This window comes from Panthera uncia, chromosome B1 (genome assembly GCF_023721935.1).
Source record: "Panthera uncia isolate 11264 chromosome B1, Puncia_PCG_1.0, whole genome shotgun sequence".
Taxonomy (NCBI): Eukaryota; Metazoa; Chordata; class Mammalia; order Carnivora; family Felidae; genus Panthera; species Panthera uncia.
The window spans coordinates 71050646-71066294 of NC_064811.1; the positions used below are offsets into that span (position 1 = coordinate 71050646).

At 38.0% G+C, this 15649-nt stretch overlaps 1 protein-coding gene across 1 annotated transcript in view; it reads right to left on the reverse strand.

The window, feature by feature from the left end:
* Positions 1-15649, reverse strand: part of ABCG2 (ATP binding cassette subfamily G member 2 (Junior blood group)) — a 131886-nt gene that overhangs the window by 14021 nt on the left and 102216 nt on the right. The window contains exons 7-10 of the mRNA XM_049630039.1: positions 12060-12211; positions 10307-10411; positions 8808-9055; positions 3405-3487 (exon numbers count right to left, since the gene is read on the reverse strand). Coding sequence (XP_049485996.1) covers positions 3405-3487; positions 8808-9055; positions 10307-10411; positions 12060-12211 — 588 coding nt within the window. The remainder of the gene's footprint in view (positions 1-3404; positions 3488-8807; positions 9056-10306; positions 10412-12059; positions 12212-15649) is intronic.

Below are 15649 nucleotides of genomic sequence, written 5' to 3' on the forward strand. Positions count from 1 at the left end.
AAAAAAAAAAAAAAGCTTAAACTCGATATACTAATAAAATCCAGCTTGTCAGTTACACAGGTTAGAGAAAGAGCAGAGCGCGCCTCTCTGGGATAATTCATTCCCAAAGAAGAGAACCAAACCCCCAGCCTCCTGAGCAATTTCAAATGATGAAAAAGTGGCAGCAAGTTTAAGTCAAAAAACACAAATTAAGGGGCGCCTGGGTGGCTCAGTCAGTTGAGCATCTGACTTCAGCTCAGATTGTGATCTTGTGGTTCACAAGTTCAAGCCCCATGTCAGGCTTGACAGCTCAGAGTCTGGAGCCTGCTTTGGATTCTGTGTCTCCCTCTCTCTTTTCCCCTCCCCTACTCATACTCTGTCTTTATCAAAAATAAATAAAATATTTTTAAAATACCACACAAATTAAAATAAATCCAATGCCCTATTTCTCCAGAATAAATTTGAAGAAACTGCTAAAGCTCTTCTTTATTTCTCTGGATTCTTCTATCAAGAATTTTAATGGTTAGATTTCCAGTTTCCCTTTAAAATGCCAGTTAAGGACAGGTTTTCCAATATTTATTCCAAAAGCTTCCAACTGCACAACACAAAAGGTCCACAGGCTCTATAGATCTTGTGACCTATACTCTGTGCTTGGTAAAAATATGGCATTTACAGAAGGTACAAATCATCAATTACTAGCAAGCTTGGAAGTGAGAGAACACTGTCTTCAGGGAAGAGGTAAAGAGAAAAACAATGACATAACTCTGTAAATGAGCTGCCATAATAATCTCAACGTAGAGTAACACTACTTACTTAATTCCATTTATTTTGGAGATCATTTATTTTACTTAAGTGAAGAATTGACTTTTATGCTTATTCTTTCTTTCATAAACAATCAGCTTTCTCCAGACATCAAAACAGATTCAACTTAAGCTACTGCACCTTCTTCATATCCTTATGGTAAAATGGGGATAATATCACCCATCCCTCTGGGCAGAAGGGTAACCAGAGTCTGTGATTTAAAGCATAGAGCACAATGCCTGGCACAGAACAGTTTTACACATGAAGTATAAAGAGAACTCTACAGTCCTGGACATCACTGAGCATCTACATTTGGAGCATGCTAGACCTCATTACAAAGTCTCATTATGAAAAACTATTTTTAAGGGCACATAATGACTAAAACTCGCTAAGGTAGACTAATATAAGTGCTAACCATAACAGAAAAACCTGAGTCTCATCCACCTCCTCATGGCAAACAAATCAAAAAATAGAGAAAAAAATTACTCACAAGCAACAAAAGAAAAAAACAGATGGGGTGTCTGGGTGGCTCAGTCAGTTGAGTGTCAGACTCCTGACTTCAGCTCAGGTCAGGATCTCAGGGTCATGAGATAGAGCCGTGCATCGAGCTCTGCACGGACAGTGCAGAGGCTGCTTGAGATTCTCTCTCCCAGTCTCTCTGCCCCTCCCCCGCTTACACACATACACATCTCTCCCCTCTCTCAAAATAAATAAATAAAAATTTAAAAAAAGACAAAAAAAAAACCCAGACAAACTGGACTACATCAACATTTAAAACTCATGTGCATCAAAGGACACAATAGTGAAGACAACCCACAGAATATCAGAAAATATTTGCAAATTTACACACGATAAGGGGTTAATATCCAAAATATAAAAAGAACACTTACAATTCAACAATAAAAAGAATCCAAATAAAAAAATGGGCAAAGGATTTGAATAGCCATTTCTCCAAAGAAGATACACATGGCAATAAGCATATTAAAAATGCTTAACATCACTAATCATTAGGAGAACGCTAATCAAAACCGCATGAGATATCACTCGACACCAATCAGGATGGTTATTATTATTATAAAAAAGAAAAAGAAAAAAAAAACAGAAAATAACAAGTTTGGTGAGGTTGCAGAGGAATTGAAACCCTTGGGCACTGCTGGTAGGAATGCAAAATAATACAGCTGCTATGGAAGACAGGATACTTGATAGAATTACCAAACGATCCAGTAATTCTACTTCTGAGTATAAACCCAAAAGAATTTAAAGCAGAGACTTAAACAGATATTTACTTGTAAATCCTCACTCATAGCAGCATTACTCAATGAGAGGCAAAGGGCGGGTCACTCCAACTTGGGTTACTTTGACATGAAGACTATTTTGAGCTAAAAGCGATCAATTACCTGCAGATTCTGGAAAAGCTTTTTACCGCTCCCTCAACTGCCTAAATATACATTGGAAAGGAGAGCCTATACCAGGAAGAAAGTTACTAAGAAAGATTGTCTTTACCTAAGAAACTTATTTGCATAAGAGGCAACTTTAGTTTTCCAAATATCATCTCTCAACTTCCTAAGATCTTTCTCCCAGTGTATCCTCAGACCTTACCCACCCCTCTCCTTAGCTCACATAGGCATCATGTTGCCTGTTTTTGGAATTTCATGTCTGTGTGGATTCCCTGTTCACATGCTACTGAATTTGATTTTCTCCTGTTAATCTGTCTTATGTCAACGTGATTCTTAGTCCTACTAGAGGAACTCTGAAGAGCAGAGTATTCTTCCTCCCCAAAATTCACAACAGCCAAAAGGTAGAAATAATCCAAGTGTCCAAGACAGATAAATGCATAAACAAAATATGATATATCCATACATTGGAATATTACTCAGTCTTTAAAAGGAAAGAAATTCTGACATGTGCCACAACATGGATGAACTTTGAAGATACTATGTAAAGGAAATAAGTGAGTTACCAAAGGACAAATACTATAGGATTCCACTTATATCAGTACCTAGAGTAATCAAATTGGGAGACAGAAAGTATAAATGTGGATTATATGGAATAATGGAAATATGCAATAATGGGAAATAATTAATGCCACTGAACTATATACTTAAAACTGTTTAAGAAGGTAAATTTTATGTACTATGTAAATTACCACTATATATGTATACATATACATACATACACACATATATATAATTACCACTATATATGTATACATATGCATGCACACATACACACACACACACACACATATATCCCTCCAGCTTTCAATTCACTGACTTACCCTACTCTTCAGTTTAGCCTGTCTCAAATTTAAATTCTTTTTTTTTAATTTTATTTATTTTGAGAGAGAGTGTGTGTGTGTGTGTGCCCACAAGCGAGCACAAACAGGGAGGGGCAGAGAGCCATGGAAAGAGAGAATCCCAAGCAGGCCTGCACTGTCAACACTGAGAGCCCAACATGGGGCTCAATCTCATGAACTGTGAGATCATGACCTGCTGAAATCAAGAATCAGACGTTTAACCGACTGAGCCACCCAGGCACCCCTCAAATTTAAATTCTTAATGGATTTTCATAAGCTTGAAAGAAGTAACAACACTTTCTCAAAATCAAGATCCAAATTTACTTACCTATTCTGGATTCCCGTAGAATCATTTTTTAAATCATAGAAAATGGCACCTATAACCAATCCCAGGATGATTGTTACAATTATCTTTTCAAAAAAAAAAAAGAAGAAAAGTCTTAATTAAAGACAAAAACAACACGCCATTTATGATTATTATATGGCTACGTAACCAAATTTCTCCATTGAGATAGATACTTCAAATCGTTCAGCCAAAGCCCTTGGGAGAATATGGAACAGTGTATGTTATTAGACCGCTTTCTAAATTAAAAAATAATTTATCTGTTTGTTGGGGAGGCTGACAGTAGAACACAGTAAACTCCTAGAACCCTAAGGATCCCCCCACTGATTCACCAGGCCGGTTCAAGGTCTAGTTCAAACTACCAGGCCTGGGAAGGCCATATAGAGTAGGGAAGCAATGCAAGTGCGTGGCTAAGTCATTTGAGAAATAAAATAAAGTCCATGTGGCTAAAGAGTTCTGACCTGAACTTTCAACCTTTGTGCTAGTGAACATGCAGTTTTATATTTGAAGAGGCTCAAGTAAAAACAGGATATCTTTACTCTTTTTTTAAAATGACTTTTTAAAAAATATGTTTATTTATTTTGAGAGAGAATATGTGCGTGTGTGTGTGTGTGTGAGAGAGAGAGAGAGAGAGAGTGAGAGCGAGAGCAGGGTAGAGGGGCAGAGGGAGAGAGAGAGAAAGAGAGACAGAGAGAGAGAGAATCCCAAGCAGACTCCACACTCAGCACAGAGCCCGACACAGGGCTCAGTCTCACAACTGTGAGATCAAGGACCCGAGCCAAAATCAAGAGTTGAACACTTAACCGACTGAGCCACGCAGGCACCCCAGGATATTTTTACTTTTAACATTAAAAATAAATAAAATGTTTCAAGCACATATAAAACAATTCTAACAATGTTATTTCATGTGATAAGGAAGCAGCGATAAGCTGGGGCTCGCCTATCTGACCCAGGGGACAGTCTATGCCTGCACTGGAAAAGTGCACTGTCACTGCCACCAAAGCATTCAACCAGCTCTCTCTGAGGGTACCCGAGTACTTTCACTACCCATTCTCTTGTCACTGCTTCTCCAGCAACCTCAGCCCAAGGGCCTGCAGCCAAACGAGTAGAACTAAGCTGTCAGTTTTTTGCCACTCTTACCTACCTTCACTTACTCGGTCTGTTTGAGGACTCAAGTAGACTGGATAAACATTACTTCTGTTTTTAAGATTGACAAAATATCTCTTAAGGACACTTCTATAAGCAAAGGATTAAGGGTTATACTATGACACAATTTATTTAGGAAAGTTCTACGTATTGTACTTTTATGTTGTATTAAATTTAAAAAATGTAAGAAATGGTAATCTGAAGAAAACAAAATATCCCACCATGTATCTTGGAACCTTCAAAGTTAAAAAATAAAATACAAAATCTCAGTACTACTACAGTACAATAGTATCAAGACTTGAAGGAATTTTTTGAAGCATATTTTGGCATGAAGCAAACCAAACTGGTAAACAGGATCATGATCTGTGGAGGCTAGTTTGTGAAAACCACAGTCTGGAAAAAGTATGATCTGAGATGTCTTTAAAATTCCCTTGCTAATAAGACAGTCAGAAATTTGGAGAAAAAAATCTATTACCCTGGTATATTTTCATTACCCTCAGAATATACTGTACTTCATGCCAACAGATAAGCTTCCAAAATAAATGATGATGGCTCCATTACCATGTGTGCATGTGTATGTATACAAGTCTCTATGTTCACCCAGTATAGCTTTAAGAATGTCTGGACTTTTTAATCTGGACACTCCACATGCTTGTTCCTTTTGCATATAAAAGATACTGTCAATATTACCATTAGGATGTTCGCTAAAGGTTCGATAGTCAATATTACCAAAGGATGTTCGCTATGATCAATCTCATAATTTTGTCATGCTTTTACAAGGTGAATCCACGTTATTCTTTCTTGGATTACAGAAAAGAGAAAAAAATAGGCAAACTAAGCATTGCTCAACAGAGCACACAAAGAGGAGATACTGTAAGTCCTGTGCACCTGGGCTCTGTTCTGAACAGAAGGAAAAAAAAAAAAGAAATTCCCTAAATATGTTATTCTGTCTTATTCACCTGTGTTTAGCAATATATCTCAAGGTGAGTTCTGAGGGATAATTATGGCCATTACTCAAAAAACATCCCTAGTCAAATGTAAAATGTGCCAGTAGAAAAAATGAATCTTTAAGAGATACGATAGTGTTTTCCAAATTGATTTGGTCAGAAAAACCCATGGCACATTAAATGAACATTAAATCCTTCTATACAGATGATCCATTCACTCCCAGATCATTCAAATACAACCTTTGGTTAAAGGGCATTATTAGAAGCAAGGTCTGAATCATGGAAGTGACTAGTTGAAATTTAGGTATGGCTGTAATACAACTGATACAGGATTTATCAGCAGGAAGCCATAAAACAGTTTAACAGCTTCATGTTCAAATAGTTTAAAAAGTAAACAACATACATGAGTTTAAAACCACTAAACCAAAGGTCAGCAAGCTAGGGTCTACAGGTCAAACATGGCCTGTCACCTATTTCTGTTCAGCCTCTAGCTAAGAACAGTTTTTACCACTTTTTTAATGGTTGGGAGAAAACAAAAGTGAGAGAAGAATATTTCTTGCCACATGAAATTTAAATGAAATTCAAGTTTCAGTATCCATCAATAAAGTTTTATTGGAACCCAACTATGTTCATTTGTTTATATATTATCTATGGCTCCTTTCAAGCTAAAACGGGAAAGGCTAGAGACAAAGACCACATGGCCCACAAAGCCCAAAGTATTTACTACCTAGCCCCTTACAAAAAAGGTTTGCCTGTTCCTGTTCTAAGCAAACATTCCAGTATCTACAAATCTGAACAGCAGATACTCAGAGAGATGCAATGTCCTATCTTTGTTCTAGGAGACTGCCACTACTCTGAACACTGTTGGGAGTCCTTTAGTGGAACTGAGTTCATTGAGGAAGGAAGTAGGCTGAATATGCAACCTGGAGGCACTAGGCCTGGGTCTACATCTGAAGTAAGCCTAGCAACAAAAGATGCAGAGTCATGGTGTATTAGAAATAGTTCCACATTTTAGAAAAGGGAACCCTCTTACACTTTTGATGGGAATACAAACTGGTGCAGCCACACTGCAAAACAGTATGGAGATTCCTCAAAAAGTTAAAAATAGAACTACCCTATGATCCAGCAATTTCAGACCAGGTATTCACCCAAAGAATACAAAAACACGAATTCAAAGGAACACATGCACCCCTAGGTTTACAGCAGCATTGCCTACCATAGCTAAATTATGGAAAGATCCCAAATGTCCACTGACCGATGAATGGATAAAGAAGATGTGGTATATATACATGTAATGGGATATTACTCAGCCAAAAACAAAAATGAAATCTTTCCATTTGCAATAACGTGGATGGAGCTAGATATTGTGCTATGCAAAATAAGTGAGAGAGAGAAAGACATATGACTTCACTCATATGTGGAATTTAAGAAACAAATCAAACAAGAAAAGGAGAAAAAAAAAAGAGAGAGAGGCAAGTCAAGAAACAGACTTTTAACTATAGAGAACAAACTGATGGTTACCAGAGCAGAGGTGGGGGGCGAGGGGTTGGGTTAAATAGGTGAGGGGGATTAAGGAGTGCAGTTGTGGTGATGAGCACCAGGTGTTGTATGGAAGTGTTGAATCACTAAATTGTACACCTGAAACTAATATTACACTAAATGTTAACTGATTGGAATTTAAATAAAAACTTTTAAAAAAATAAAAAAAGAAATACCTCCACATTCTAATCATATTCTTCTCAGACTACCATATTGTGACTTGGACAAGACACTTGTAAATCACTTTCAGAGGCAAGAGAAATTTAAGTTATTTTCCAAGTTATAAAAAAATCTATAAATCACACTAAAGAACCAACTCCATCACATTCCAATAGTGACGTTGGAACAATGGTAACCAGGTTGACTTTGTTTACCAGACTTGTACCCAAAAGACATCAAATATACTATAAAAGAATAAAAATTTAACCTTGATTGCTAGTACACAGAAGTGTGCATATTCTGACAGAAATGTCAAATAACAAGTAGTAAAAATGTTTGGAGCAACTGGCAGTGTATCTCAAAGAGGGATACAGATTCTTGGTATTAATACTTACAAAGCAACTGTACTGAAGTATGAAAATTATGGTGCACGTGGTAAGAAGTCAGTAATATCTTATTAGTGCCAACAGCACGTCATCTTTTAGTACTTGACAGAAATTCAACGATTGACAGTAAAATCCATAACCCCCAAAATAACTAGCTAAACTGACTTCCTTGAAAAGAATGGCCCAATGAACTGGGAATATTAGAGTTTCATATGACAGAGCACCTGAGAATTACAGAAAAATAAAAGAGTAATAATCAACAACTCTGAACAGAGCCAGCCAAAATAGAAAAAGAACAGGATTTCATCATTATTAAAAGAAAGTCAATCTGACAGTGAATACCCTTGTTTAACAGAATTAAAGTCTGCTTACTACACTGTGGTAACTACAAACTGTTGTAGGTATCTTAGTGCTCTCCTAAGATTCGAATCCCAAAATGAAGAAGGTCAATTATAAGGAACAACATTTGTACACAGGCTCTTCCCTCAGAAAGCAGCTGGCCCCTATGACCTTCTAAGGCATTCAGTGACTTCCAGATCCAGGCTTCCCTGGCCAACCGATTTCAAATGCAATCAACTCCTTTCCACTCTCTCCCTCTTTCCCCCTCCCTGTTCCTTCTATCTTTTTCTCTTCCTTTCTCTGCTTTTCTGTTTAAAAGTTCTCCACAGACCCTTTTACCACCTGACTTGCTATATAGTTAATTTCTGTATGAATTTGTCATCTGTTTTCCTCATTGGAAAATAGGCTCCATGAGAACAGAGGTTTTATTTTTGCACATTTTGTTCACTGCTGTATATAAGCTCCCAAAATGCCATATGTGATCAGTAAGAACTTTTGTTGAGTGGATCAGGAAATGAATGCATGCAGCTATCAGAAAACTATAGATGTGGCTAAACATCTCCTTTACTTCACAATTTTGAAGAAAACAAATTTCTACAAAGATTATCCATTACAGCTTGTCTAAATCAACAAAAATTCTGAGTTAGGTAGTAAAAAAAAAAAACCCCATAAAAAAAGAAAATATTTTCCTTAAGTAAAAATTTCATTGTGTTTTACTTGTTCTGTTGGCTGTTTCTATATCCCAAATGGAGTGGGGATAAATAAATAGAATGTTGAGTAGAAGATAAGCATAATCCTAAAATAGATTATATTACAACCTAATATTCCCACATGATATGTCTGAGCATAATCAGAAGAATCTGTCAGGTTACCTGAGCTATAGAGGCCTGAGGGTTACCCAGTAAGTTTTTGAATGAACGCTTGGAAATCCATCTGAGTTGATGACAGAAGGAGGTGGCATAGGTGATCTCCCCAAAGGCTGAGCTCTTCTTTTTCTGACCCTCTGAGAGTTGATTTAACTCATCTTTTGTTTTTCTGGAGAAGGCAGAGTTGGCATAAAACTCAGCTATTTTTTCAATGAGTGGAATATCTCTCTTGGAAGGTCCTTCAGTCTCCTTGGCTTTGGAATAAAAGTAGATAAAGAAGGGGAACTTTATTAATAGAGTAACAACTCATTTAGCCCATTTTTCGGCAACCCTTTTCTTAGATTCTTCCCTAATACCTTAATTCTAATGCTTGAGTATAAAAAATTATTAGATCTGTCATTGCTCTACAACATTAGAAAAATACAGTTAATTGGGGTGCCTGGGTGGCTCAGTCGGTTGAGCGTCTGACTTCGGCTCAGGTCATGATCTCATGGCTCATGAGTTAGAGCCCCACATCGGGCATTGGGCTCTGTGCTGACAGCTCGGAGCCCGAAGCCTGCTTCGGATTCTGTGTCTCCCTTTCTCTCTGTCCTTCCCCCGCTCATGCTCTGTCTCTCTCTCTCTCTCTCTCTCTCTCTCTCTCTCAAAAATAAACATTCAAAAAAAAATTAAAAAAAAAAAGAAAAATACAGTTAATTGACTGACTACTCCCATAAACTTATGAATACAGCAAACCTACTGACCTTTTCCTAACTATAATATTTGAACCCTAATTCTTTTAAAATAGACATCTTATCATAGCAAGTTATAATTCCTAATAGAAAAATCTTGCCTTTGTTTTCTTCTATATGCAAATACATAAATTGCCAAGTTTCTTATTTCAAAACACTATAAAATCCATGGGCATTTTTTAAATAAAAATTCTCCTTAGAACTGATACTATCATATAAATGCTTATTTATAAATTAAATCAAAAATATTCTCAACAGTCAAGGAAAACAAAATCTGTGTTGACCAGTGCCATAGAGTGAATGTGTGATCCCTCAAGATTCATATGCTAAAACTCAATCCCCAATGTGATGATGTTTGAAGGCGGGACCTCTGAGGGGTTATTAAGTCATGAGGGTGTTGTCCTCATTAATGGGATTGGTAAACTTATAAAAGAGGCCTCAGAGAGCTCCCTCCCTACTTCCACCATGTGAGGAGGCAATGAGAAGATGTTGACCCATCTCTGAACCAGGAAGCAGGTCCTCAACAGACAATGAATCTGCAGATACCTTCATCTTGGACTTCCCACTCCAGAACTGTGAAAAATAAATGTTTATTGTTTAAGCCACCTGTCTATGGTATTTTTGTCACGGTAGCCCAAGTGGACTAAGACAACGGTTATCAGAGGACAGTATTAATATAAATTAACAAAGCCATGATTTAATGAGTTGCCACATTGTTAAACTTCAGCTAATGCAGTGAAGCAATAACCTGTGACTCTCAACAGATTTTCATACCTTCACCCGCCTGGTCCTGTCTGTTTAATACCACAGCAGAGGAGTCTCCATTAATGACATCCAGGAAGAAGTCTGCAGGGTTATTATAGGGCTCACACTGGTAACCTACAAAAGAAGGCAACTCAAGTACACAAACTTGATGGTCTTGGAAAACAAAAACTCACTTACAGGGGTGAGAGAGGTGAGGGAGAGGGAGAGAATCTGACAACTTCTCCCTTACTTTTTTTTTCTCTTCTCCCTTCACTAATTTACCTTTTCTTTTTATATATTCAATCACACAACATTTCAGCAATGCTCTGTCTCCCAGAAAAATACACACTTAAAACCAACCTAGGACTCTCAGAAAGTTCATACTAGGTCCTTACCCATCTTAGTTCATGAGACCCGAAACAGCTATCCTCAGTATGCTCTGAAGCTTATCAGAACTTCTTCAAAAATAGAAATATAGGTGCAAATAAAAATAAGTTAAAAAAAAAAAGCTGTAGCTGGAACTAATGCTCTTCAAAGCAAGGCCACAAGCAAAGAATGCTACAGCACAGCAGGACTGTCCTTGGGAGAGGCCAGGGGTGTGTTCTGCTCTCCAAGTTCACCTGGGGATAGCCAAATATGCATTCATTGTGCTGTCATAATTCCAATAGGGAGAACAAATCACCAGAGCAGCACTCCCAAGAGAATGTGACTGGCACAACACAGCTGAATGCTTATCTCAGCTTCTGCGGCACAATCCTCTGGACTCAACTTGGCCTCCAGTTTGACTCTAGGTTCATCTCCCCTAAACTCCCTAGACCTGTGTGTGCTTATTAACTTTAAATGATGGACATTAAATGGAAATTTTTAAAACTGGCTAGTGAATATTTAAAACTATATTTGGAGTCATGGAGCATCATCTATAATCGTATCCAAATATCTCTAAAATGAAGCAGCGGCGCCTGGGTGGCTCGGTTGATTGAGCGTACGACTTCGGCTCAGGTCCTAATCTCACGGTTTGTGAGTTCGAGCCACATGTCAGGCTTTGTGCAGATAGCATGGAGCCTGCTTCAGATTCTCTGTCTCCCTCTCTCTCTGCCCCTCCCCTGCTCATACGTGCACTCTCTCTCTAAAAAATAAACATTTAAAAATTTTTAATAAAATAAAGCAGACAACATGAGTCGTAAAAAAACAATTACATACTTCCATTCTAAATAGAACCAAGCAGTCCAAAACTGTCAGAAATGTCGGTCCCTCAAAGACAACTAGTCATTCTATTAACTGGCAAGTCACTCACACCCCCTCAAGGCCTAAATCTGCAATCTAACGTTACTAGAAAATTTTAAGTAGCATCTTATGAACCTCCACCAAAGGAGACTAACATCTTCTACGAGGGAACACAGTGATAGAGCCTGATCCATAATACAGTCAAGAAGATAATTGGAGGATACTATTAGGCCTTTCCCAAAATGTTCAACAGACATAACTAGCTATGAAGCCAACATATATCCTGAACTGAAGTGGGAAGCAGATCAGGTAAGGCCCAGTAGAAATACTCCTGCACACACATGCAGGCATACTCAACCAGGTCAGGAAAAAGACCCAAAGAACAAGCTAGTGCTGCAAAGTGAAGAAAAATTCTAGTACCAAACTACCAAAGTTGTGTTGGAATGGGGGAAGCCATGGTATGTCTACTCAAAAATCAACAGCATTCCTATAGACCCCTTTTACTCTCTTTAGGATTCTCTTAATAAAGGATCTTACTAAGTGAAAAAGTCAAGCATACCCATTAATGCAAAGTAACCCAAGGCCTCCTGGGCAGGCCCATGGAACATTAGTCTTCCTGAGGCCAACAAGGTGAGGCTATCAAACAACTTGAAGATAGAGTAACGAGGCTGATGAATGGAGAAAATGATTGTTCGTCCCTGTTCAGACATCCTAAATTAAAAGTGAAAAAAATAAAAGTCATTAAATGTCTGAGTCATTAAACATGTGAAATGTGAACATCGTGGCAACTTTATTCCTGCCTCTAGGTTATCTATTCTTAGTTCGACTTGATTTTCTCTTACTAACTTCTCATTTCATCTTATCCATCTGATAGTTAGGAGACCTCAATTTGGTGCTTCTATGAAGCACTAGGGTTTCTAAAGTGTGTTCTATGGGCAGTCTACATCAACCAGAAGAGTAATTAAAAATGCAAATCTCCAGGGTCACCTGGGAGGCTCAGTCAGTTAAGCGACCTACTTCCGCTCAGGTCATGATCTCATGGCTCATGAGTTCATGCCCCGCATTGGGCTCTCTGCTGTTAGGACAGAGCCCGCTTGAGATCCTCTGTCCCCCTCTTTCTGCCCCTCCCCAACTAGTGCATGCACACTCTCTCTTTCTCTCTCTCTCAAAAATAAAGAACCATTTAAAAATGCAGATCCCTGAACATTCTCAGACCTATTGGGCCTAGTGAATCCATACATCTAACAAGCACCCAGGTAGTCCTGTAAGTACACTCAAGTTTGAAAACATATTATAGACTAAATATTAAAACAATGATTGCATGCCCCATTCTCACTGATCATTTAAATCTCTTGGCTCTTTAGGAATTGGTTTTCATTCTTTTCCCTTAATGGTACAACTAACATTACTGAGTACTTACTATGTCTTTGCTACTACATACTTTATAGATAGCCTTATCTAAATTTTCACAATATTGTTACAAGGCAGTACCAATACTACCATTACCTTTATATTACAGATAAGACTTAAGAGAGCTGAGCAACTGGCCCTAAGTGTCACAGTTACTTAAGGGGTGGGGTTGGGATTTGATCTAATTCCATGGCCAAAACATTGTTAAACTACCTTTACACAGGAGTTACTACTTATGGGTAGAAAAAAAACAAAGGCCAAATCACTGTTAAAAATCTGTCATTATTGGAAATATTTTATGAGAGGTATCATGTCAATTTAGGCATTTTCTAAGTACCTACTTACTATATGCTAGTAGTGTCTATAAGTTCCTTCCGCCCCAAATAGGAACAGGCCAGTAGATCAATCATTTCAATACAGTGTGGAATAAAAGAAGCTGAGGGTTTCTTATAAGCAAAATAGAAGACTATAACCCATTCTGAAGATAATATAAGTAGTGTATCAAAGGGGCCAACCAGAGTAAGCCAAGAAGAGAAAGTGTAGTCAGGTGGAAGGAACATGGCAAAAAAAGTATGCAATAACAAGGTCTACTAAGGAAACTACAAGTAGTTCAATGCCATTGCAGAGCCCAGAGGTATGTGCAGGAGTTGGGACTGGGGGAGGGGAAAAAGTTAGTAAGAGAGACTGCATCAAAAAATAAGCCCATGATGAATCCCTTCACTCAGAAGCTGCAGCTTTAGTCAGACGGTAAGAAAGGGCTGGTGAAGCACTGGAAGCAGGAAAGTGGATTGGTGTGAAAGCCTTGTGGTCTGAGGCCCAATGACATCAATATCAGTATCTCCTATTAGACATGTAGACTCTTGTACTCCATGCTGTAGAAACAGAATCTGATTTTAACACGACCCTAGTGATTAGTGTGCACAGTGGAGTGTGAAAAGGACCAGGTTAGAACCCTCCAACAGGGGGAACGATGCTTGTGTGCTAACTAGAACAAAACATGATAAAACATAACACAGTCAAGTATGCCACATCAATTCACCATTCTCTACTGAATGATGTTAACATACTTACAGATGACAAAAATATCATGCATTCTCTAACTGAACCCGAACCCCAGACCCATTAGTTGGCATCTTCACTTATATGTGCAACTGACATCTCAAACTTAAGATATCTAAAATCTTCCTATTGCTTCTTATCCTAGCATAGAGACTTGCTTATGAGGGCATGGGCATCAGAGGAAGCAAGGTAATGACAAGGAGGGGATGTCATTAAAGGTGATGTGTTTGGTAGCTTTTAAAAAAGTGGGGGTTAGGGAGCAGTCCCAGAGGTAGCGGGCAGAGGAAATGGCCAGAGTGACTAAGAGATTAGTAGTATTTAACAGTTAAGTTACTTGGCTGACCAAGTAAGTAAATATATTGAGATAATGACAGCTAAGACTTTGTCTGTCTAAAAAATCATTTACAAACATGGAAAGGGTGGGGCACCTGGGTGGTTCAGTCAGTTAAGTGTCTGACTCTTGATCTCAGCTCAGTCATGATCTCACAGTTCGTGAGTTCAAGTGCTACACCAGGTTCTGCTCTGATAGCACGAAGCCTGCTTGGGATTCTGTCTCTCCTGCTCTCTCTGCCCCTTCCCCACTCATGTGCTCACTCTCGCTTTCTATCTCAAAATAAATAAACATTTTAAAAAACAAACAAACGTGAAAAGGGAAAAGACTAAAAAGAGGACTCATGTTAGACTAGATTGGAAATTTTACACATTCTTGAGTTTTTTAATACACACATACTAACAGAGCAATAGTTACAGATGTATGTTTGTATCTATCATTCTATTCAAAATATATATATGTATACACATATGTAATTAATATTCCATATATTTTCCAAATAGAAATAGGTGCCTGGCTGGCTCAGTCAGTGGAGCATATAACTCTGGATCTCAGGGTTATGAGTTTGAGTGCCATGATGAGTGTGGAGATTACTTAAAAATAAAATCTTTGATAAAAACAATATAAAAATATATTTCTGTGTTATATATATACACATACATAACGCACATGTACACAAATATTTCCTAGGTATGTCTGCTAAGTGGGTCTGGAAGCAATGAAACTTCTAGTGTAGTAGCAGCAAGCACACTACACTAAGTAAGCAGATCTTGGTTTCTAAATTCTGACTACACCAGAAGGTACCGGGGCTCCTTAGAGAAACATCTGACACAGGAAAAGGACAAGATGAGCCTGGATCATCTTGTTGACCAGGAAGTAGAGAAATGCTTGAAGAATGATTAGGGAGCATGTCAAAAGGACACAAAGCTAGACTGAAGGGGCTTCCAATGGCCAAATCAGGGCTAATTTAATCATAGAAAATAAGTAATAGCAGATTATAATCTATTGACTAAAATAATATGAGTAAAATGAATAGAGAAGGAGGAAAAGTTCTTGGTAGTAGAATGCCAACTAATATATGTAGAAAGAATGATGTAAACACAAAATCACTTGGCAACCATCACACCAATAATTGATCGAGGCAAAAGTTGTGAGTACATGCTAAAACTGGTGGGTAGAGATTTGATGAGAAACAGGATATGGACATAATAACCAGTTATCTCCCCTGACAAAATATCAATCAATTACAAAGGGAAAAATAATTACTTCACAGCAGGTACACCCAGCAGACACCAACATGACCAGCTGATGGTCGTGAACATCACCCATGGAAAAGTCAAAACCATGCA